Here is a 24192-nt window from a genome sequence, read left to right on the forward strand (position 1 = left end):
ATCTTCTCGGTCGCCCACGTTTCTTTCGCGCGCTTCAAAAATTCTGCATCGTCGCGACACCTATCTCGGTCTCCTGGTGCCTCCTGTTTCTGCTGTTGCACATTATCAAGTTCTTGTGCCTGTCGTTCTCGAACCAGCTTCAACATCCTCAGCTCAGTACGGACTTCACCGCGCTCTCCTCCTCCTCTCTGCCTCTGTTCTTGAAGATCATGGAGCTCCTTTGTCTGTCTTTCCTGGGCTAGCTTCATCGCATTCGCCTCGCCCCGGAACACATCGCGCTCTTTTCATGCCTCCTGTTCCTGCTTTCGAAGATCCTTAAGCTCTTTTGTCTGTTGTTCTTGGGCCAGCCTTAATGTCATCACCTCGTTCCTGATTTCGTCGTGCTTTTGCTCTGCCCTGCTTTTCTCACCCTGGAGAGTCTTGATCTGCTCTACGTAAAGCTCCTTTGCCTGCTCCATGCTGTCTGCCTTGGCACGCAATCCGTTGCGCCCTTCTTCTGCACTCTTTTTTCCCTGTTGCAATTCCTGGTTCTCTTTCTGCCAGACATCTTTCAATGCTTTAGTCTCCTTAGGTAGAGTACCCAGCGTTCCAGCACGCTTGCCCAGTGGCTCGCCGATTGCGGCTTCCGGAGGGTTATTCTACTTAAGTGATTCGGTAAATCTCTCCAGTTCAATGAGCAGTCCCAAGGTAGTATTGATTTAGGCGTCCATTTTGAGTGCGACGTTGTCCTGTAGGGCGGGTGCGATGCGCGAAGAGCTTGTCTGACTCGGAGAATACAAAGCAATGCTTTACGAGGAGACAGCCGTCGTGATATCGCACACTGAACGGCAGTGAGAGTGGCGAATATCCCGTCACAACCACAATGCGGTGCGTCGCGCCGAGGCGCGTCCAGATGGCGCAAGCAAAGAGCAACCCGGTCAGCCTCTCACACGCACTGCAATCGTTCACGGCTCTGGGCTAGCTAGTTCCCAGTTGGGCGATTGCCGAGGCTCATTCCTAGATGGCCTTAGGGCCCTACTAGCGCCTTAGTACATCACAGGTGCTACCTGAATGCTTACCCTCCATCACTCCACTACATATCTGTCTTAACAGCTTCAAGTGCGCCAAACACGCGCGGACGAACCACGATACTAACTAGTTTTCCCTGGCCGATATCTGATCCTTCTATCACAGTTAAGCCTTAGGTTTATGCACACTACCCCAGTCAAAAAACTAGAAGACAAGTGGACGGATCATGGCTCAGAATACTTCACCGGATTCAATTCTAATCATCGGCGCCGGCGTTGCTGGTCTAATATTAGCGCAGGGCCTCCATCTTCGTTCTATCCCATTTCGCCTGTTCGAGCGCCATCCTCGGTCACACCTCGCGCAAGGCCATCGCTTCCGTATCTCGAAAGAGGCACAGACAGCTCTCAATAGTGTTCTATCTCCTCAGCTCCAAGGCCTCCTGTAGCAGACTGCCTCGTTGAGAAATCGCTTTGAGCCGCGATACGTAGATGCCAGAAGACTCGATTTTCCGAAGCCAACGCCTGCGGGTTTGGAATCCATGCCTGTCGATCGGACGTGGATTCGGTCTCTGACTGCGCTGGGCATCAATGATGCCATCGAATTTGAGAAAGAATTCGTGTCTTACGAACTTCAAGATGATCGAGTTCGAGTCAATTTTTCTGATGGCTCAACAGCGCGTGGGCTGCTGCTCGTTGGCGCTGACGGCATCAAGAGCCGGGTGCGTAAGCAGCTTCAGCCGGCGCGTAAGCTGCTAGATCTGGAGCGCTGGATCATGTGGGGTCGAACGCCGTTAACAGACTCTTTGAAGAATCATCTGCCAGAAAATATGCTCAGCTGGTGTATGTATCTGGATCACGAAGCCAACGTCCAGACTGTTGTGGAACCGATGGCGTGGTCAACAAGCGTGCAACAAGAGTCGGACTCCCGCCTACCGGACCTTTCCGACTACATATACTGGGTCATTTGCACGGCGCCATTTCAGTACGCTGAATCCTCGCCGAAGACCGTGGAGCAAAAAAGGCTGTTTCTGGAAAGAGTGACCGAGCATTGGCATCCTTATCTGAAGCGTCTGCTTAGTGCAGCCTCACATGAACTATCCGCTTGCGTACAAGTTCTATCAAGCAAACCAGACATAGAACTATCGACAACTTCTACAGAGCGAGTTACGCTCGTTGGGGATGCAGCACACGCAATGAGTCCAATGGGCGGTTCCGGTGGTGATACTGCGGTTCGAAATGCTGCAGATCTAGCACGGACAATCGCGGAGGAAGGTGTCACGGCAACAAGTATTGCGAATTTTGAGACAAGAATGGAAAGCAGGGCGAAAGACAAGATCGAACATTCTTTCCGCGGCGGGCAGAAATTCTGGCGTGGGAAAGAGTGGACTGAATATGGTGAAATTGACATTTGAAAGGACCTCATGGAGTCTCTTCGTCGACTATGGAAATCTAAATTGCGCTGTCTCTCTATATTGATGGACTTCCTTCGTAGCATGAATGGCTGTGCTGACTGTAATGAGCGGCTGGACAACAGAACGGCATGCCATAGCAACCCTAAACCTTCTTTGCCACCCACCCAGTCTTGCTTACTCTCGCCACTCCTATAGCTATCGCTCCTAGTAGCATGCTGCTAGCCGCCCACATCTGCGCTCCTAGGTAATTCCCCTCCTGCGATTGTACAATGGCTCCCGCTATTGGACGCCATTCTCGTCCCTAGCTGGCTTAAGTCAGATGTCAATGCAGCTAGCGAAATAGCAAACAATGACTGAATCGCACTAGCCATGACCCCTTAAACCGCGGCGAAGGCATATAGCGAACCTTGGGTATGCGTAACTGCGGGCCAACAATACAGGATAATGGTGACAGACGCAGCTGTCGGCAGTGCGGTGTTCAATGGGCCGAGAAAGCGCGCAGCGATAAAACCTGGAAGAACACGACCGGGAATACCAAGGGCATTGGTCAAGAGTAGGAGGTTTATAGAATCCAGGGAAGTGAAAGAGGCGTATCTGTAGCCGTAGAGGTCGATCTTTCGTTCAGATTAGCAACAAGAAAATGCGCAACGGAAGGGGTAACACGAACATGGTAGAAAGCAAAGTACACGGCCCAGTAGACGAAAAAGAAGCCAATGACAAAGAACACGTATGGTAGCTCAGTGAAAGCTCTGAGATCGGCGAGCGGCCCGGATTTACGAGCGGGAACACGGACGCGCAAAAGAAGGTTGATAAGTAGTGAGATAAACAAGGTCACGAACGCCACGCTGCGCACTGTCCAGCCAAAGCCTGCTCAAGTTAGCATCAGTGCAAAGATTCCACAAGATCTAGAAAGCAAATACTCACCAACACGTGGAAGGAGCTGCTGCACCATTGCTGGATACACCAAACCACCCGATCCCGCTCCTGATGCGATGATTCCGACTGCTAGGGACTTCTTCTCTTTAAAGTATGAGGACGGTACGGACAAGCCAGGCATGTACAAAATGCCCATCCCAAGTCCAACACATACACCCTGGGCGAAAAGGAGCTCGTAGTACTGCGTCGCTAGACTGACCATAAACATCCCAGAAACGATCAACAACGAGCCCACGAAGACAGCCTCATGCACGACTCCTGCATCGCTCGCACGTCCTGAAATGGTACCGACTAGTAGAAGCATAAATATCTGGATGGTGCCAATCCACGACACGGTTGATGGTGCTGCATGAAGCATCTCCTCGTATGTCGACTGGAATATACCGAAACTCGTGATAAGGCCCCAAGTGACGAAGCACATTAGGTGTCCGGCCTGGATCTTCGGTCGGAGGATATGGGAAAATGCCATATTTTCGACGACGATAGGACGTGTTCGCTTCGATACGCTTTTCCTGATCAGGCTCTGGAAAACTTTGCTGAGACATTCCGCACTGATATGTGAAAGTCTATCGCCGATAGAATGTTGTGGTGCTTACGACTCAAGAAAAAGACTCATTGCCTCGCTGAGACGATGTTGGAAAGGGCTTTGAAAATGTTACTCCGACCTCTAGGGCAGACTGTTTCAATAGCCAAATATATATTGATGAACGCGTTGTTCGACCCCATCGCCATGAAACGTTTCGCTGGCTGTACAACGGCAATTTCACACTGCTAACCCTCATATCTTAGCCCCTAAACACGTTGCGTGACCATATTCGTTAATGCACGGGCGCACATAGAGCCTAATATGAGCTTGAGAGCCGTCTGACTTCGATTCCGCCTGGGAAATATCGCTTCCCGGACCGAGACCAAAAGATTAGCTCCAAAGCAACCGTGTTTGGTAGTCAACAGAGACAATTCAGGTGGGCAAGGGTCCTACAAGGCACACTCAGAAGGCGCTCGCGTAAAAAGGGTGGCGCCGAAGACGTTGTCGTGTGACAGCGGTTATGAGTGCAGTGATCTAGATTGAGCGGCGACGCGATGCTTTTTAGTAGGGTGGGGTTCTCATGTGAAAATTCGCCGAATAACACCCCGCAATGTCTGTCGTTGCATGAGCTACGCCGCTCCCATCATGCCTCACATGCCGTTCCCTGCTCTTACCGGCGCACCCACTAGAAGGGAACCATTGCGAAGTGGAAAGACAACAAATATCAATGAATCGACGGATGCCTAGGTTCTTTGTACTCCCCGAAGTTTATTAAAGACCCGCTCACTACGGCCGGAGGTGCCCCGAAAGTCCGGACTGTTGTGCAATTTGTATCCAGGCGACCGGGTCACCCTCAGCCGTAATGCCACGATCACCATACAGTTCGTTGCCTTTTCCCACTCATTTTCCAGCCCACCTTACGCTAAGAGGGTATGCTCGCTCGATTTTACCTGCATCTGCTATCGACATGCCATTTAGGCATCACTGGTACTCTTACATCTCTTATTATAGTTGATCACTTCCTCATCTAGAGTTGCCGAATCGTCATCGCCATGATCAATGTTTTTAGTAGAGTTGTGCCTTTAGGCAACGTTATCGACTGGTGGTTCGGCTGATTTTTAAGAGAAGCTTTCTCGTAGGGTTGCTGGCTAGCGCGCTTTCGGTCCATGTATCTTTTCAATCATGAACTTCCGGGCACATAAAATATCGTATCGTAGCGGTTCAAGTATCTGTTCTCTCACGGATGAGAGCAACCTCCCCAGTTAGTTCTCATCCGGAGCGCAATCGGCCTATGCGAACAAAGGCGAACAACCGATTTTTCGAGTTTCTGTGCACGAAGTCTGTGGCAACGACTGAATTTGCATAGGTTTTTTTTACAAAGGTTCTTTTTTTATTTTCATACAACATGGTGTCAATGGTTGGCATCATATCAAACCTCCTGCTTTGGTACCCAGAAAGTTTTTCATGGATCTCAAGATTAACTGAAGCTTGGAAAATGGTGTGCAGCCCTTGTCCCGCGCGAAACAAGCGTTACGACAAGCCCCTGCGACATTCCCTGTTCTGGGAAGTCCGAAGCTCTAAATATGCAGGGATATGACATCCTGGCATTCTGTACCTGGCTACCTTCAGTTAAGCCGCTTACCACTGCTGCCTTACACATGCACTTGAGTTCACATTGCGTCAGATCGGCATTCCACATGTACGTTGATCAATTGTTTGAGCACATGAACGTTCGCTGAGTCAACCTCTTGAGCAAGTCATGATAGCATAACACATCTTTTCCCAAAGAAGCAACGGCTCAATCGTGAGTTTATTCCATAATTCGGCAGTACTCTCTCAGCAATAGGTCTTTTAGTTCAATTCTAAGCGCTTCCAGCCAAAGACTCTACGGAATCCAAGGAACCGCTTCTAGGTGATATTGTCGGGTTTCGTGTGGAAAATCATACCAAGATACAGAGGCGGCTTCATTGGGTCTTCCATTGTATCAGTTCTATCACTATAATCGGACTATTACTTAGCCTGTACTTTGCTCTCTCAACGAGTCGGACAAGATGTTGGGACATGTTCAATTACTATTGTAAGACAAAAAGGAACTCAACAGTCCGCATCATGAAATACTGACCTTTTAGCCCCTGTAAACGATGCTGTAGCTGGGCATGCATATGTTCACAAACAATTCAACGGCTCGCTATGGTACAAGAGTCCTTTCAAAGGTCCACCTACTCCGGAAGTCGAAGATGCATGGTACTATATCATGAAATGTGAGCACTTATGCAACTTCAGAGCATCGTCTGTGATAGACCCAATACTAATCTATACATTCAGATGGCATGATAAGTGCATCCAAGGAGGACATCGAAAAGGTGCAGCATCCGCATGAGCTCAGTGAGAGACATTTAGTAACATGTGTGCAGGTCACGGCTGCGCTTGTCATCTTCTGGATGGGCGCCAACTTCTTCATAAAACTGATCATGTTGTTCTTCTACCGCCGAATCTTCATTGCCACTGGTAGAGCATTCAACATATGTAATTGGATCCTTATTGGGCTCTCAATATCCTGGTTCGTGTACGCGGTAGCGTCGTGGCTATTTTATTGTGGTACAAACTTCAAAGCCAATTTTGAGGGTGGATGGATGGCTTGTGCTCCATGGGGATTCGAAACCCAAATGGGTGTGTTTGCGTTGGACAGCTTTATCGATTTTTGTTTGTTGATCATGCCTATACCTTTTGTAAGTGACTTGCGCCGGTCTGACAGCAGTCTAAAGAACGAGACTGACGCGTTACTCTGTAGATTTGGAACATTCAATTGGATTGGAAGCGTAAACTAGCATTGATGGTGGTCTTCCTCCTGGGTGGCTTGTTAGTCTTTCCTAAGCCCTTCAAAAGCTCAGCTAACCCGCCACAAGTGCCTTCGTCGCTGGCCTCAACAACACCATTATCCAGCTTGTAGAGCTGACCAACCCTGCACTTGCAAACAGTGGGGGCGCTGCAAACTTCTTCCAGGGTAAGTATAATAGCATTACCGTTCTTCACTCGCTCATATTTTGTTATCGTCCAATTGCTGACACAAGCAGGGTCATCTCTACTTTTCTCGAATTGGCCTGCTATCGAGATTGGTGTGGGTTTGCTTGCTGCCAACCTACCGCCACTCTCTTTCCGGATCGCTCGATTGCTGAAGGAAGCCCTGCCACGCGCGCTACGTGTTTCGATCGATTCACTTCGACATGCAGCGGCAGCCATCTCTCTCTCATCCTTACGCGGCTCACACGAACATAATGCCACGCGAAACTCTAACGAAGATAGACGAGAAGAAAGACCGGGGAGCATCCAGGAGTTGTGGCCCGATCATGCATCCACATGGTTCGATGCTCCATCGAGAACAAAGTCTCTTGAGCAGAACTCTACAAGAAGTGAGATAACGTTGAGCTACCAGAGGTAAAACCGAAAAGTACGGTACAAGACGCGGTGTAGGCAACTGCAGTAGTATTACAGAAGCTCCCAAGACCATTATTGTTGCAGAAGTCACTTTGACGTAGAATCGATAGACGATAGACTATTCCATGTTAGTCATTTCCTCCCGAGCTTCGTCACTATCAATAGCTTATCCAGTCACATAATGTGTGTAGGTCTTGAGGTTTTGAGGAAACGCATACACTGATTTGGTCTTCGTTAACCGCTATTGGCTATTGGATTACTCTGACATCAAAGTGAGCTCCTTCTGACATCAAACTGAGCTCCTGCTGAGCATCGAAGGTTGTGCCCCGTTTGTCGCAGCATGCATAATACATTGCATCCACTTAGGGTATAGGTGTTCAGCTCTGCAGCTTTCAGAAATTAAATTTTGATTAATGAGGCAAATGCGTGCAGCTGATGTGGGGGGCCAAAAGATCTGTCGATCTCTGCGGCCCCGTTTTGTGCCCCTATAATGATCGGCGAAAGCACGACCCATTGTGATGGTTGCCTTCTTTTGAACGCCTGTGTATGTCAACCAATCCCGCTGTACACCGCGCCATCATGTTGGGCTCCCAGGGGAGGATCTGCACACTATCACAAAGATCCCCTCACCTGAGGGCAGGCTGCAGTCATGGTATTCTCGATAACGGTGATGCATTAGACCTAGCCTTTGATTGGATGAATCTGCATGTAGTACGGAATGGTAAGTAGGTATGTATGTAAGGCCGTGGAGGAAGGCAGCGTTATTGAACGTTCCTACCACTGTTTTAAATCGTGCATTGCAGCGTACGAAAGAACCGACAATCTTTAGCGATTTCAGCATCAAGACAATCGAATATGTTCTCCCGCCTTAGTATTACCGTGCTCGCGTCGACCTTCTTCGTCTCAACCTCTGCAGCGCCTACGGCTCGGCCCGACAGTAAGTGTCCCATTCCTACCTCACTTTTCTTATCGTTGCTCCAACAAATCGCCCAAGAGACTCTTATCTGATGATGGAATACAGATTTCGAGACCGATCCTATGCTTCAGGTTGGAGAGAAGTCAGACTCTTCGTACGCGGAGAACTACAAGCGCGACAACTTTGAGACAGATCCCATGCTTCAGGTAGGGGAGAAGTCTATCTCATCCTATGCTGAGAGCTACAAGAGAGCCAATTTCGAGACGGACCCAATGCTTCAAGTTGGAGAGAAGTCAGATTCTTCATATGCCGAAAACTACTAGGAGACTGAACCACATTCGGACTTGACGCGAGAAGCAATGAGAATTATGTATACTATATACTACATAGCAAAGCTGTGCCGATAAGGTAGGGTTAGGTTGCCCCCCAGGGGCGAGAATAAAATTCACCTCGAGGATTACATAAATTCGACTACTACGGACTTGCATGTACACACTTGACCCTGAGAGCAAAAAACTCGGATGAGCAGAGACCTATCGCAGCGTTCGGCTCGGTGCTGAGCATCCTTCTACCCTGGCGGTTATAAGCAGCTTGGCGCATGGTGAAGCGCCAATGTAAGTCCGAAGAGGCAGAATCGACGAGCAAACAGTTGTTGGTACGGCAAGAGAAGGTCCTCGGTGCTGAGCATTCGAGCACCTTTACGAGCGTCTAATGCACCGCCCACTACCTTGCGAATCGGCGTGACTATAACAAATCCGTTCTATATGCAAGTGCAAGCACCACGTACCGTGCCCTCCTAGAAAATAATCAGCGCTTACTCATGCGTGTCGCTAACGTCCTCAGAAAGACAGCCTACCGGTGAGCCCTGACGTGAGGCCGAGGAATCATTGCCAGATTGCATATCAGGAGTATCTTGCGGTCACGACTGTAAGTAGGAAGGTAAAGCTTGTGTTAAGCGCGATTTACGTAAAAGTGAGCAACAAGTGTGAACTGCAATCTACGTGAATCTAAAGCATCTAGAGTACTGGTGAACATGGCGTCTGTATAGTACACTGGACCTGGTCTGTGTGGGAACACAATCGATAAAAGTGCAAGATACGACCACCAGTGAACCGTTTCGCTCTATGTACAGGTCTTGGACTAATACACGTAGACATGCATACAATATCTTCACACTCTAACTTGCATGTGTGCTGCACACAAATTGAGTTTGCCGCAACGTCCAATGGGAAGTTTAGCTGTAGAGTCCGGGGTTCGCTATGCCGCGCGAGCCGTCCTGCATGTAATAATCGTAGACCGATCATTGATAGTGGAGCCCATACACGCCGCGAGGAATACCACACTTTCTCGCTTGCAATTCGCTAGACGCATCGAGCTAATGTACCGTTCGCTGATGGCGTAGGCTGGTTCTATGGGACTTCCAGTTGGTACTTCCCAGTTATACACAACCCCTCGCACTAGGTTGGGAAACATCTACTAGTGCCACTTGTCCGAGTAAGTATTAAACCCTACCGGAAGGTACATATGCACGCGCGAATCCTCAGCGTTAGGAGCCTGACGTGCACATCAGCTGTTGGGGACTACTCCACTCAGTGCCCACGCTCACTCAAAACTCCGTCGACTGCCCTCTCGTACAAATATCTTTCAATACTTCCACTTTCTAGGCCACGATCCTGATGCGCCCGCATTTACACTGACTAAGACACTCGACCGGACTCTCACAAACATAGCAGAGGTTATTGGAATCGCTGGAATCATAGGTTCGAGACAGTAACCAAGATCAACATCAACACTTCATGATGTGGGCCCTCAACAAACACAGCATGTGAGGATTAAAGATTCTACGAACCAAGGTCCTCTTTCTCTCTTTCAGTCTAACCATGACCCGAAATTCTAAGAAAATTGGATGTTGATTAGCTAGTAGTCATTGTACCGACACAGAGTTGGCTCAAAACGCTGTTTGCTAATGAAATCCTCTGATCATTATTCCCCACTGTTTCGTACACGGCATCTGAGTCTCTCAATTTGTAAGATGTGAGAAGACACGGTAGCTTGTTCTCTCTGATTCTTCTCGGTTCCTTGTGAAGACGCAGTGAAGCCACAGGGACGTGATATACAAACCTCAATACGTGCACTTTCCGCAGTAGCCACAATCGTGAGCGGAACAAGCAGTGTAGTCTGGTTCGGAAGATGAATCGTCTGAGTTAGTGTCGAGGTCATACCTGTCATCAACGCCGATACCGCCGTCACCATGTTCGAATTCGTCCGAGCCATCACCCTGAGCAGAGACGACACCCATCTTAGTCTTTTTCCAGCGGTCTACCAAATCCGCAGGCAACGCATGCACACCGTCCTCGTACTGGTTTCGGATCTCCAAGCGATCCGTTCCGAAGCAACACACTTCGAGCAATTTGCTCGCATTGCTCCTGGCGATGTCAACGATCCTGTCGAGAAGGGTGGCAAAACGACGGATGCCGTCCCTATTATCTCCGGCCCAGGCTTGCACATCGTTCTTAACATTTTGCACTCGGATGTCTTCGAAGAGACCACTGCCATCGTGATAGGCGACAATGAAGTTAGATATCTGTTTGATCCAGAGTGCAGGATAGATGTCGCTCATGTCGATGTCTCTCTTGCGTCTGCCTGAGCGCGTTTTCAGGTCGAATATACATTGCTGCGGTACCGCAGATCCGCCATGTTTGATCTTCAATGCATCAGGCTTGCTGATCGCAGTATTGGATGGGTGGCTGATTGCTGCACTTTGGAATGCGTGAAGAAGATCATCTTGGTTCACAGTAGTCTTTGCAGGCGCAGTATGGTTGACTGCTGGAGCCTCTCGGAAGTAGCCATCGCTCTCGAAACGTACAAGACAATCCAAGCCTCCGAACTCATATCGTACGATGCGTTGGTGAGTTTCGGAGCCTTCAACGCTGTGCTCCCATGTGGTGTATGCCTCTGGAAAAGTATGACCAAAGCCTCTGATATCCTTAATGACCTCTTTAGGGTGATTCTCTTTCCGTATGAAGAACACAGTCTCGCCGACGACCTCGACGTTGAAACGAAAAGCTTTGTCAATACCGCGGGCGAAGCGTAGGAGATTGCCGAGAGTGCTCCCACATGCGAAGAGATCGGTGCTCGCAGCGTCGAATTCGGGGTCGGCCTCCACAACGGCATGCACGACAGGTGCCATTGGGTAGTCGGGATATTTAGCGGCGTTGGGGTCACGGAAGTATTGTCCGCTGTCTTCCTTCAAACGCTGCGGTGCATGAAGTGGTGTCCATTGAGGAGGTTTGCCTGGGCTTATTAGTTCGGACTGGCACCTGCGGAAGAGAGATTACCTGGAATGACGATGGTAGGTACTTCGTCGTTGAGCCAGTTGTACGATGCGACATACTGGCAATCAGATATTTCCGCCAGATCGATTAGTTTCGAGCTCAGATCCGAGCTGTGAAACTCCTTGATAAGGTCTCCAAGCGGATGTTTCTCAAGGTCAGGTTCCATCGGCTTCCTGGTCGTCGTGAAGAACGGAGCTCTTCCGCCGCGGCCTCGCCCTCTCCGTAGAGCAAAGCCACCTCTGCTGCTGCCTAAGAATGTAGCCATGGAAGAAATTGTGGCACTGTGTTGAATGATTTCAGGTAATGAAGAATACAAGGCGGAGTATTGCGCGGGGCAGAAAGCGATACGCCGACTTCAAGTAGGTGATGATGCCTGAGACAAGGCTGCAGGTCGCACAATGCATGCCCAATAGGCCTCAATTCGTCCAGAGTTCACCCGAGCATGCAGGCAGATATAGCTCGATGCGACTGTCTCCCAATCATTCGCATAGCCCTTTATCAGAGAGGGGTTCAGTGTAACATTCTTTTTACCCATTCCCAAAGCTCAAAAGAGCGAACATTCTCCTTTGTAGAGTGATAAAACACCGGCAGAATTCAACTTTTCTTAAAGGTCGATACTTTACACGATACAAACCTTACACATGGTGGACCAAGAGGCGGCAGCGAAGCGAGCCGCAGGGCTGACGAGGCTTTTCAACGCGACCATTCACGGCCATCGCGAAATCAAGACGGCGGGTGATAGTGATCGATTTTTGGAGGCATTGTGTTCTCAAGAGGACGCGTCGAAATGTGTGGAATGTCTGATCGCATCTACGGCAGGGTTAGACGCCTTAGGTAGCGCGTTAAGACGTCATGTCTCCGGTGATTGCGACTTCCTCAACGGCTTGGCAACTGCCACAATCTTGCATTTTTCGAAGCCATCTGTCAAGCAACTCTACGACGGCCAGTTTCTGCAGCGCGTTCTCGAACAGATCGTGCAACCTCCGACATTCTGGAACACACTCGTCGAGGCGCATGATACTCGCGTGCTTTCTAGCGACGGCACTCGCGCGTTCGCGTGGCTGCTACACGAGCTGTTGTACAGTCGCTCCGAGAGTATCCCAGACGTACGAGACATTGCAAAGCGCATCACCAACAATGGATCTTTCATCAATTCAGACTCCCTGGATGTGCGAAACATAGGTCATAAGATCAAGCACATCCTAGACAGCACATCCAATGAGTCCGCCGACGGCCCGGGCGGGCGACACGACAACGACTTCGCGCAAATCCATAAGATCAAGCTCCTACCCACACCAGACGAATTCGCATCTTCCGAGCATCCATTCTATAGACGGGCGGATTCTATCGCATCTGCTGCTCCGGAGAGCCGCGGTCTAACCCATGTTGACAACCAATTTCGCTTGCTTCGCGAGGATCTTCTGGGTGAGCTGCGAAACGATTTCCAGATCGCTAGTGGCCAGAAGAAAGGCCGACGAAAGATAGTCCTCGAACATCTAAAATATTCCGGTATCGACTGCGGATCGGAGACGAAACGCAAGCCTTGCTCGTTAAAACTTCTTTGCCCGGACAATGTTCCACAGCTGCGCAACGTCAAGGCCATTGATCGTAAGAAGTACCTCGCCGACAACAAAAACGTCCTAAAGCATCAGTCACTCGGCTGCCTTATTAGCAACGGCAACATTATCGCATTCGCAACTGTGGACCGCGATGAAGACCTCCTTGCTCAGCAACCTGCTATCGTCGTGCTGCAAGTGACCGACGCTAGCTCATTTGGCAAAGTGTTGATGGCATGTAAGCTCGCAGCGGATCTCTGCTTTGTACAAGTAAATACTGCTGTATTTGCGTATGAGCCTATCCTCAAATGTCTTCAGTGCTTGACCGAGTTGCCACTTGAGGACCAGCTCCTCAGTCTTACCCCAAGTTCCGCTGAAGAGGTATCTGGTATTCAGCCGACCAAGACCATCAACGCCATCCGCGACCACTGGGAAGAAGACCTCCAAGACATTATTAGGAGTACTCATTCAATCAAGCTCGATCAGGCCCAAGCAGATTCACTGCTGGCTGGTCTACAGAAGAGAGTCAGCCTTATTCAAGGCCCACCAGGCACCGGCAAAAGCTTCATCGGAGCACTTATCGCAAAGATACTACACGATAATACCAATGAGACTATGCTCATTCTCACGTATACGAATCATGCTCTGGATCAATTCCTGGAAGACATCCAAAAGGCCGGCATCCCGGCTAGTTCGATCGTGCGGCTAGGATCAAAGTCGAATGCCAACACTCGTGCACTCACCATTAGAGAACAGCCGAACAACTATAAGATGACTGGACAAACATGGGCCATGATCCAAGACCAAAAGACAGAAGCGGATCTTATCATGACGCCCTAGTCACAAGGATGTCATCATTTGCTTCTACGCGACTCAGCGAACAGATGCTCCTCGATTTCTTAGAGTTCTCTGATGATTCAGAATACTTCGATTCGTTCGCTATACCCAACAACGAAGACGGCATGACGGTAATGGGTAAGAAGAATAAACACGTCGACAAGTACTATCTAGTCAAGAGATGGGTCAAGGGTAAAGACGCGGGCGTCTTTGCCAATCATGCCATGCAAACCTATCCTCACGTTTGGAATGTTCCGCCGCAGATCCGCATTGGACTTCAAGCGCAGTGGAACAAGACGATCCTTGAAGAGCAGGTTATCGGGATTAGCACTCTTGCCGACAAGTACAACAAGTGTCGTGCCCAGATCGATCGATTATTCCGTAAGAAAAACTTCCACGTGCTTAGTCAGAAACGCATCATAGGCTGTACTACCACGGCGGCTGCCATGTACACTGACGAAGTTCGCAAAGCTTCACCTGGCATCGTTTTGGTGGAAGAAGCTGGAGAGATCCTGGAGAGTCATATACTCACAGCTCTGACTCCGACAACGAAGCAACTCATCCTGATTGGTGATCACAAGCAGCTGCGGCCTAAAGTGAACAACTATGCCTTGACTGTAGAGAAAGGGGATGGATACGATCTCAACGTCTCCCTGTTTGAACGTCTCGTACTCAGCGGAGTTCCTCATACCACCCTCAGCAAGCAGCATCGCATGCGTCCTGAGATCTCATCCCTTGTCAGAGCACTTACCTATCCGGAATTGGAAGATGCTGAGAAGACTCAAGGTCGACCGGATCTACATGGGTTTCAAAGCAACGTCGTGTTCGTGTCACATTCGCGTCCTGAGCTCAACGCAGTCAAGATCGCCGACCGTCGTGATGGTGGCGCAAATTCCAGTAAGGAGAACTTGTATGAGGCTGAAATGGTGCTGAAATGCGTACGATACCTTGGTCAGCAGGGCTACGGTACAGAAGACATCGTAGTACTTACACCTTACCTGGGTCAGCTGTACCTACTGGTGAACACCCTGTCCAAGGAAAACGATCCCATCCTGAATGATTTGGATTCCCATGAGTTGATTCAAGCGGGCCTAATCACACCAGCTAGCGCAAACATCTCGAAGCGTAAGCTTCGCATATCAACTATTGACAACTACCAAGGAGAAGAGAGCGATATCGTTATCGCATGTCTCACACGAAGTAACAATGCTGGTGATATCGGCTTCATGTCGTCTCCTCAGCGCGTCAACGTATTATTGTCGCGAGCGCGAAACGGGTTGATCATGATTGGCAACGCAGACACTTTCATGAACAGTCGCCAAGGCAACGAAGTATGGGTACCGCTTATGGCCCAGTTGAAGCGAGACGGCCACGTTTACGATGGCTTTCCCGTCCAATGCAAGCGTCATCCAGAAAAAACCGCACTTTTGACCGAGAAAGAGCAATTCGACGAGGTATGCCCGGACGGCGGTTGTTCTGAACCTTGTGGCAGATTACTCAACTGCGGCATCCACACCTGTCCCCACCGATGCCATCAGTTGCAGGATCACTCGCGAATGGATTGCAGAGTCATCATCTCTTCGACTTGTCCTAATAACCATAAGACTACAAGAAAGTGCCATGACCAGGCCGTGTGCCGGAAATGCGAAGCCGAAGTGCGAGCGCGAGAAAAGAAGCGTCAACGGGACCACGAGCTAGACAAAGAGCGAGAGGCTAAACAAGGCGCATACGCCTTACGACTAGTCGATATTGAGGAAGAAATTCAGCACCAGAAGCGCATTCTGAAAGAGCAGGCCGAAAACAGAGACCGCCAGCAAGCGCTCGAACAAAAGAAGCAAGATCTTCGCAACCTGCAGGAGAGGGTCCAAAATCCTAGAAAGCCACCAGTTCCAGCATCTTCAACATCCAAGGCCGCGGCGACCCCACCGAACGACATATCGGGACGACAAAGCGAGAACGCAGCACCCAACAAGACGTCTAATCAAAGTGACAAGACTACAGCCAAAGCCATCTCGCCAGATCAGGATCAGGAACAGGAACAGGAACAGGATCAGGACCAGGACCAGGACCAGAACCAAACTGATTGGGATAAGAGCGAAGCTAGAGATGATTGGGGCTGGCAGAAGAAATACGAGGGTGCGGAAAACGAAGCTCTCGACTCCCTTGTACCGATGATAGGGCTAGAATCTGTTAAGCAGCAATTCCTTGCGATCAAGGCCAAAGTTGATACGGTCGTGCGACAAAACGTATCGCTCAAGGGAGAGCGCTTCGGTGCCGCTCTTCTAGGCAATCCCGGAACAGGGAAAACGACTGTGGCTAGGTACTATTCCAAGTTTCTAGTCGAGGTAGGCGCTTTGCCTGGTGGCCATTTCGTTGAGAGCTCCGGATCAGCTCTTGCAAATGATGGCGTGTCCGCTTGCAAAGCCCAAATCGACAACATACTCCAAGCAGGAGGTGGCGTGTTCTTCATCGACGAAGCATATCAACTGGTATCTGGAAACAGTCCTGGCGGCAAAGCGGTGCTGGACTACCTGCTTGCCGAAATTGAGAATCTGACTGGCAAAGTCGTGTTTGTGCTGGCAGGTTACCACAAGCAAATGGAAGCCTTCTTCTCCCACAACCCCGGCATCCCAAGCCGTATACCAATTCGAATGGAGTTCCAAGACTACGAAGACCGCGAGTTACAACAGATCTTTTGCCAGTACATTGACAAGAAGTATTCCGGGCGCATGAAGATTGAAGACGGTAGAAACGGCCTTTATGTACGTATCATTGCGCGACGCATTGGTCGTGGTCGGGGCCACGATGGCTTTGGTAACGCCCGCGAAGTCCAAAACAAGATCGCGCAGATTACTGAGCGCCAAGCCAAGCGACTGCGGAAAGCAAGACGAGCTGGCATGATGCCAGATGACCACCTTCTCAGCAAGGAGGACTTAATAGGTCCAGAGCCTTCGTCGATGCTCAAGAACAACGCGGCGTGGACAAAGCTGCAAAAGCTTACTGGATTGACCTCGGTCAAGGAATCGGTACAAGTTCTTCTCGAAGGTATACAGACCAACTACCAGCTTGAACTGAAGGAAAAGCCCATCGTACAATGTTCGCTGAACCGTTGCTTTGTCGGCTCTCCAGGAACAGGAAAGACTTCCGTAGCCAAACTCTACGGCCGCATACTGGCTGACATTGGTCTTCTTTCTCTTGGCGAAGTCGTTGAAAAGAACCCAGCAGATTTTGTCAGCAACGTTATAGGAGGCTCGGAAGCTAACACAAAAGCCATCCTGGCGTCCACCGTCGGTAAAGTTCTCATCATTGATGAGGCTTACATGCTAGCTAAAGCTGGCGGTCCTAACGGCGACCCCTTCAAAGCCGCAGTCATCGACACCATTGTTGCCGAAGTCCAGAGCACCGCAGGCGAAGATCGATGCGTGCTTTTACTAGGTTACAAGGACCAGATGGAAGAAATGTTTCGAGATGTCAATCCTGGTCTTGCGAGGCGATTCCCGCTGGAGTCTGCGTTCGTCTTTGAAGACTTCAATGACGCTGAGATTCGTCAGATCTTTGACTTCAAACTCAAGGATATAGGGTTCGATGCGACAGACCAAGCCAAGAAGGTAAGACCGAATACCAGGTAGTATGTGCCCGTGCTAACATGTTTCGTTTCAGGTCGCCATGGAGGTTATACAACGAGCACGCAATTGCCAAAACTTCGGCAACGCAGGCCAAGTCGACATCATCCTGGACCGTGCGAAGGCGTTACATCAGAAGCACATAACTTCTGCCAAGGTCAAACAATTTGGCATGTTCGAAGCTATCGACTTTGACCCGGAATTCGACCGCGGTGAGCGTGCAGCCACTGAAGTATCGGCTCTATTCCAAGACGTCGTAGGATGCGAGGAACTCATCAAACAGTTTCAAGTTTATCAAACAACAGCTGCCAACATGAAAGCACTCGGGATGGATGCTCGAGAGCAGCTGCCTTTCAACTTTCTGTTCAAGGGACCGCCAGGCACGGGCAAAACTACTACTGCTGCAAAGATGGGCAAGATCTTCTACGACATGGGATTCCTCAGCCAGGCACAGGTGGTAGAATGTTCCGCTACTGATCTGATTGGACAGTACGTGGGTCAAACTGGGCCGAAGGTACAGAAGCTCATGGAGAAAGCCATGGGTAAAGTTCTCTTCATCGATGAAGCGTATCGCCTTGCAGAGGGCTCGTTCGCCGTTGAAGCGATGGATGAGTTAGTCGACTGCTTGACCAAGCCAAAGTTTGCGCAAAAGCTCGTGGTCATCCTGGCCGGCTACGACAAGGATATTGATCGACTGATGGGCATGAATCCCGGCCTTACCAGTCGCTTCCCCGAAACGGTCATGTTCAAGCATATGGAACCGGAGACTTGTCTAGAGCTTCTTGTCAAGGTTCTCACGGATGTGCAGAAGAAGAAGAAAGCACCACTTGATTTCTCGGTTGTCAACCCGCCTTCAGCGCAATTACGGCAGCAGCTACTGCAGTTATTTCGTGACTTGTCACTACTGGAGTCATGGGGCAACGCCCGCGACGTAAAATCTGTGGCCAAGAGTATGTTCCAGGCACTCATTTCGACCGCTGTGCCTCCTATCACTAGTCTCGTACTTACGGAAGCGATCGTCATCCACGCCATAAGGGAGATGTTTGATGAACGTTCGCGACGAAACACCGCTGCAGGCACAAACCGATTCAATAAGCAAATGCCCCCACAACCAATGCCACATTCACAAACACAAGATCGTACCCCACCAACTACGCAAGGTCCATATCTCGCAAACACTGCCTCGCCACCGGGAGCGACCAACATGAATAACCAAGAAGACAAACCGAAGCCAACCGAGAAGAAACTTGAACCTGAAGCAGAGCCAGCAGAGCCAGAAAGCCCTCTCGGCTCCATCTTCAAAGCCAAGCGCGACCCAGGCATCTCCGACGAAGTATGGGAGCAACTAGAACGCGACAAACACGCCATGGTCGACAAAGAACGCGAATTCCGTCGTCTGCAAGAAGAGAAGCGACACTACGAAGAACGCATCAAGGACTTTATCCTCGCGGAGAAGGCCGCTGCCGATGAAGAAGAGCGACGTATCCGCGAGCAAGCGCGCATTGCAGCTGAACTGAAGAGACAACGTCGCGAAGAGGAGTTCGCGACGATTGAGAAGGAGCGAGAGAAGGAGGTGGAGAGGCAGAAGAAGTTGAAGAGGTTGGGAAAGTGTCCGATGGGGTATCAGTGGATTAAGCAGGCTAGTGGATATAGATGTTCGGGCGGGAGTCATACGCTTTCTGAGGCTAGTGTTGATGCGTTTTGTCGCTAAGGAGAGGAGTGATAGAGTGCATAGTTAGTTAAGCAGAGAGAACAATATAACGAGACTAAGCAAAATAACTTAATTGCTTCTAACATGCTGTGTTCCCTCTCTATACCGTGTGAAGCCTATGTCTATGTTTGTGGAGTGACCTGCGGTTCTGGGAACCGAGGCTCCGTTCGTGCGAGTCTTCGAGTCTCGAGCGTTAGAGCTCTACCGCGAATCTCCTTAGACATTATTACCTATATTAAAGGGGCACCACACCTTCTAATACTTCCTTCGCGGCTACCCTAACTAATAAGTAGTAACGGGGCTGGCCAACCCTATACCTAATTAGGTTTAATACTAGGGTTTAAGTATCTAGGAATAGAAATTTAGAGGGTAACCCTATAAAGTAAACCTATAAGTATTTTAGTAAGAAATTATTAAATTATTTTATATAAAAGGTATTTTTTTTATTTTTCTATTCTATTTAATTCTATTATATTCTATATTAAATATAGTTAGAGTTATATTAGAGTTAGAGTAAACTAACTTAGAATTATAAAGCTTATTTAGAATATATAAACTAGTAATACTAGAAATAATAAATAAGTAACTATTTAGTATTTATAATTAATAACTAGTAAAAGTACTTAAAAAGCTATAAACTACTTTATTACTAGTATTAAAAGGTATTTATTATAAACTAGATAATAGTGGGGAAGTTTAGGCGCTTATAAAGGTAGAAGATATAATAACTAGAATTATAATAAGATAAAGATATACTAAGTTACTTAGATAGTAAGTTATATAACTTACTTAGCTACTTAGAATTTCTAAATAACTAAGTAGTTAAGAGCTATTATATAACCTATTTAGTTATTTAGGGCCCCTAAGTAACTAAGTAAGATCCCTATATAGAAATATAAAAATAAACCTTTATACTTATATTTAACCTAAGTTTTAATCTATTATTTAGATTTACTTAGGCCTTCCTTATATTATGGCTACTACGCTATAATAGAATTATAGGAATTATATTAATAATAGTAGTAACTAATTAGATTATATAGGAGAAGAATATAATTATAGGTTAGATACTAAGTATAATATAGGTATATAAGGAAGTTACGTAATTAGATCTATAGATTTATAGAATAGAGCTATAGAGCCTAGATCTATAGAATTTATAGATAGAGCCTATAGAGCCATTATTAGATAGTAGTATATAGAGATAATAGATTACTATAGGGTAAGCCTTTATTATTAATTTATAATATAGTTTACTATATTTAGTTTCCTTATAGAAGATTACTCTTAAGTCCTTAGTAATATATTCTTATAGTAGTAATTAATTAATATTTATACCCTATATAATCTATACTACTCTATACTATATCCCTAAACCATACTACTAAGGTAGGGTTAGGTTACCCCTAGGGGCAAAAATAGTAGCTGCCCCTAGGGGTAAAGGAGGTAGAAAGCTACCCCTAGGGGTAAAGAATAAAAGGCCTACTAGAAATACCTAGTAGGGGCTAATAAGCTTAGGTATTACTTACCTCTAGAGGTAAGGGGTCTATACTAGAAATACTAATATATAAAGTCTTAACCTATATATAAATAACCTCTTATCTTTAAAGATACTACTTAACCTAAACACTCTAACTCTAATAAAAGTAAAACTATAATAAAGTGTAAAGGTGTAAATATCTCTACTTAAATAGAGAAAAGGTAATATATAGCCCTTAAAGAAATTAGGAATATAGACTCTATTTATAACTAAGTTATACTATACCTACTAGTAATAGCTAGATTTCTAATTAATACGCTTACTATAGAATAGAGTATTAGTATAAATAGACCTATTAACTAAGCCTATAAGTGTTACCTCTACTAGATTTTTAATAAGGTAGGTATTCTTTAGTAAGATATAAGCTACTAGCTATAGGTTACTTACTCTAAGGTATAAGTATAGTAGATACTAAACTACCTAAAAGAGGGTAACTAGGTTACTATAGCTAAGAGCGCTAAGGGGGGTAATTTAAAGTAGCTATTATTTAAAGGTTAGGAGGGCGTTATTAGGGAGAAGGTAGAGCTAATTATAGACTACTATTAGGTAAAAGCCTTTAAAGAGTATCTATAGCTTTATTAATTACTAGAGAAAGAGTAGTAGTAGGTATATAATATCTATAATAAAGGTTTTAGCCCCTATATATACTAGCTAAGGTAATAAGCTAATCTAGAAGATAGATACGCTTCTACTATACTTATAGATCTAGCTTTATACTAATTAAGAAGATATTATTCTTCTAGATAACTATAGCTAGATATAGACTAAGCTAGTAATCTTAGTATTTAATAATAGCTAGCTATTTTAAGGTTTAAATTAGTTAGTTAAGTAGGAGATGCTAGAGAAGCTTAGACTTAGTAATTAAGTAAAGTTTCTAGTATAATAGTTAGCTACACTATAGAGAAATCTTAGCTAGAGGCTAATAATTACCTAGTAGTACTACACCTTAATTAGATAAATAACTTTTAATATCTCTATATTTAAGTAGATAGTAAGCTATAGAATAGATAATATAAGTATAATCTATATCTATATATATACTACTTATCTAAGCTAACTAACGCCTTAGTACTAGTTCTCTATATTTAATAAGGTTATAAAAGTTACCTTAGAGATCTAAGACCTATATAGACTAGATATTTAACTAGCTAACTAGAACTAGCTAGCTAGCTTACTATAAGTATAAAGTATAGATAAAGTATAGAGCTTATTCTATCCTAGTATTAAATCTAGCGTAGAATTTTATCTATTAGATACCTACTAACGAGACTTCTTCCCTAATATAGGTAATAATATATACTTTAACCTATACTAATCTATACTTTATAAGCCAGGACGCCACTTTATTAATATCTAGGCACTTTTAAAGACTATAAAGTAGAAAGGAAAGCTAATAAGCACTATAATATCTTATATAGAATAGTAGCTAAATAAAGAACCTAAAAAGGTCTTAGATTATAATAATAATAAGCCTATACTATATTAGGACCTAGTACCTACGCTATAGGTAAAGTATAGTAATAAGGCTAAAAATAAGTCTTAAGTCCTCTAGTAGAGAGTTCTTAACCACGTATATAAAAATATAAAAGAGTTTACTAGTATTACACTAGAGCACTATCTCTATAAGTTTCTAAGTAGAAACTATAACGTTTATAGTATATAATTTAAGTATAAGATATAGAGGAAGTTACTATCTATTATTACTAACTTTATAGGGCTAACTCTATAGTATAAGTATATAGCTAGTCTTATTCTAGAGGTAAATGTTACAAACTAGATAATAGTAGGGAAGTTTAGGCGCTTATAAAGGTAGAAGATATAATAACTAGAATTATAATAAAATAAGAATACGCTAAGTTACTTAAATAGTAGTTATATAACTTACTTAGCTACTTAGGGTTCCTAAATAACTAAGTAGCTAAGAGTTATTACGTAACCTACTTAGTTATTTAGGGCTCCTAAGCAACTAAGTAAGATCCTTATATAGAAATATAAGGATAAACCTTTATACTTATATTTAACCTAAGTTTTAATCTATTATTTAGATTTACTTAGGCCTTCCTTATTAACTTATTATACTTTATAAGATACTTCTATATTAATAAGAACCCCTTCTTCCTTCCCTTAGTAAGTCTTACCTAAGAACTAACCTTAACCTATTTAGGACTAGCTACCCTTTCTAGATTTAATATCTTAAATACCCTTAATATAACTATAAGGACTCCTACTTCTTTTATAGCTTTAGATAATAATACTATTACTCTAATAGGTAACTCTAAGAGTAAAGCATATAAACCTAATTTATATTATAGTAATAGAAAGTATACTAATATCTAGCTTTTTAGTTAGACCTCTATTTCTTTAAACTTAATAAATAACTTAAAGATAAATAAAAAGTTATCTTTATAACCACTTATATATAAGGTAATACTAGAGAATAGATTTAACCTTATATAACTAAGTATCTAGAAATAGACTATAAGAATAAAGATAAGGAATATATAAATAACTATATAGATATAGTTAATATTATTAAAGACTATACTAACTTTAAGAAATATTTTAAGTAGATATTTAAAATTGCTAATAAAGTACCTATTACGGCACGAAATATTTAGACTATAATATAATAATAATTAGTAGCTAAGTATATAGTAGAGTTCCGCAAAAACGCTATATAACTTAACTAGGATAATAAGTTACTAATAATAATATATAAATAAGGTCTTAAGAAACCTCTATAAGAAGAACTTCTATATAGTAGAGAAATTATTAGAACCCTTAATAAATTATATAATAAATTAATTAGGATTAATAGAGAATAGTTTATACTATAATAGGAATTTTAACGTAACCTAAGAAATATTAGTTTTAGATAACTAGTACCTATAGTCTATAAGGTGCTACTAAAAGGACCTTAATATATATTATAAGACTCCTATAGATACTAGCTAATAGAAGATATCTAGTTTAACTACTTAGGTAAAGAAAAAGAAAAAGGACTAGGCTTTTATAAGCCTAATATACGTATCTTAGAAGGAACCTAATACTAGGAGACTAAGACTTATATATATTTTATATATAGTAAACTAGGCCATATTACTAGGAACTATAGATCTAAGAATAAGGTTATTAGGTAGTTAAATGTACTTACCATCCTAATAAAGAAAATTAAGGATAAAGAATAGACTATTATAGACGCTATTAATAACCTTACACTTAATAATAAATCTAGATTAGAGTTATTAACTAATTTACAACTTTATAAGGATATAGAAGAGGAATAATCTAAAATAGTAGATAAGGAAGTTAAGTAGACACTAATACCTTACCTATAGTTTAAAGGTAAAGAAGTAAT

At 45.3% G+C, this 24192-nt stretch overlaps 4 protein-coding genes across 4 annotated transcripts; 2 read left to right on the top strand and 2 right to left on the bottom strand.

The window, feature by feature from the left end:
• Positions 1-284: 284 nt before the first annotated feature.
• N0V89_012087 (uncharacterized protein) lies at positions 285-1065 on the bottom strand (the record flags this gene model as incomplete). The annotated part of the gene is made up of 2 exons (XM_056220812.1): positions 285-622; positions 1059-1065. The coding sequence occupies 2 exons, from the start codon at positions 1063-1065 to the stop codon at positions 285-287; spliced, it is 345 nt and encodes a 114-aa protein (XP_056066115.1).
• Positions 1066-10354: 9289 nt separating this feature from the next.
• On the bottom strand, positions 10355-11832 carry N0V89_012088 (uncharacterized protein; the record flags this gene model as incomplete). The annotated part of the gene is made up of 2 exons (XM_056220813.1): positions 10355-11526; positions 11571-11832. The coding sequence occupies 2 exons, from the start codon at positions 11830-11832 to the stop codon at positions 10355-10357; spliced, it is 1434 nt and encodes a 477-aa protein (XP_056066116.1).
• A 587-nt stretch (positions 11833-12419) lies between these two features.
• Positions 12420-13963, top strand: N0V89_012089 (uncharacterized protein; the record flags this gene model as incomplete). The annotated part of the gene is made up of 2 exons (XM_056220814.1): positions 12420-12428; positions 12485-13963. 2 exons carry the CDS (start codon positions 12420-12422, stop codon positions 13961-13963), a joined length of 1488 nt encoding a protein of 495 aa, XP_056066117.1.
• Positions 13964-17626: 3663 nt separating this feature from the next.
• N0V89_012090 (uncharacterized protein) lies at positions 17627-19294 on the top strand (the record flags this gene model as incomplete). Its single annotated transcript, XM_056220815.1, has 1 exon — positions 17627-19294. The coding sequence occupies one exon, from the start codon at positions 17627-17629 to the stop codon at positions 19292-19294; it is 1668 nt and encodes a 555-aa protein (XP_056066118.1).
• Between the last annotated feature and the right edge of the window lie 4898 nt (positions 19295-24192).

Source organism: Didymosphaeria variabile (genome assembly GCF_027946475.1).
Source record: "Didymosphaeria variabile strain IMI 356815 chromosome Unknown scaffold_9, whole genome shotgun sequence".
In the NCBI taxonomy this organism is placed as follows: domain Eukaryota; kingdom Fungi; phylum Ascomycota; class Dothideomycetes; order Pleosporales; family Didymosphaeriaceae; genus Didymosphaeria; species Didymosphaeria variabile.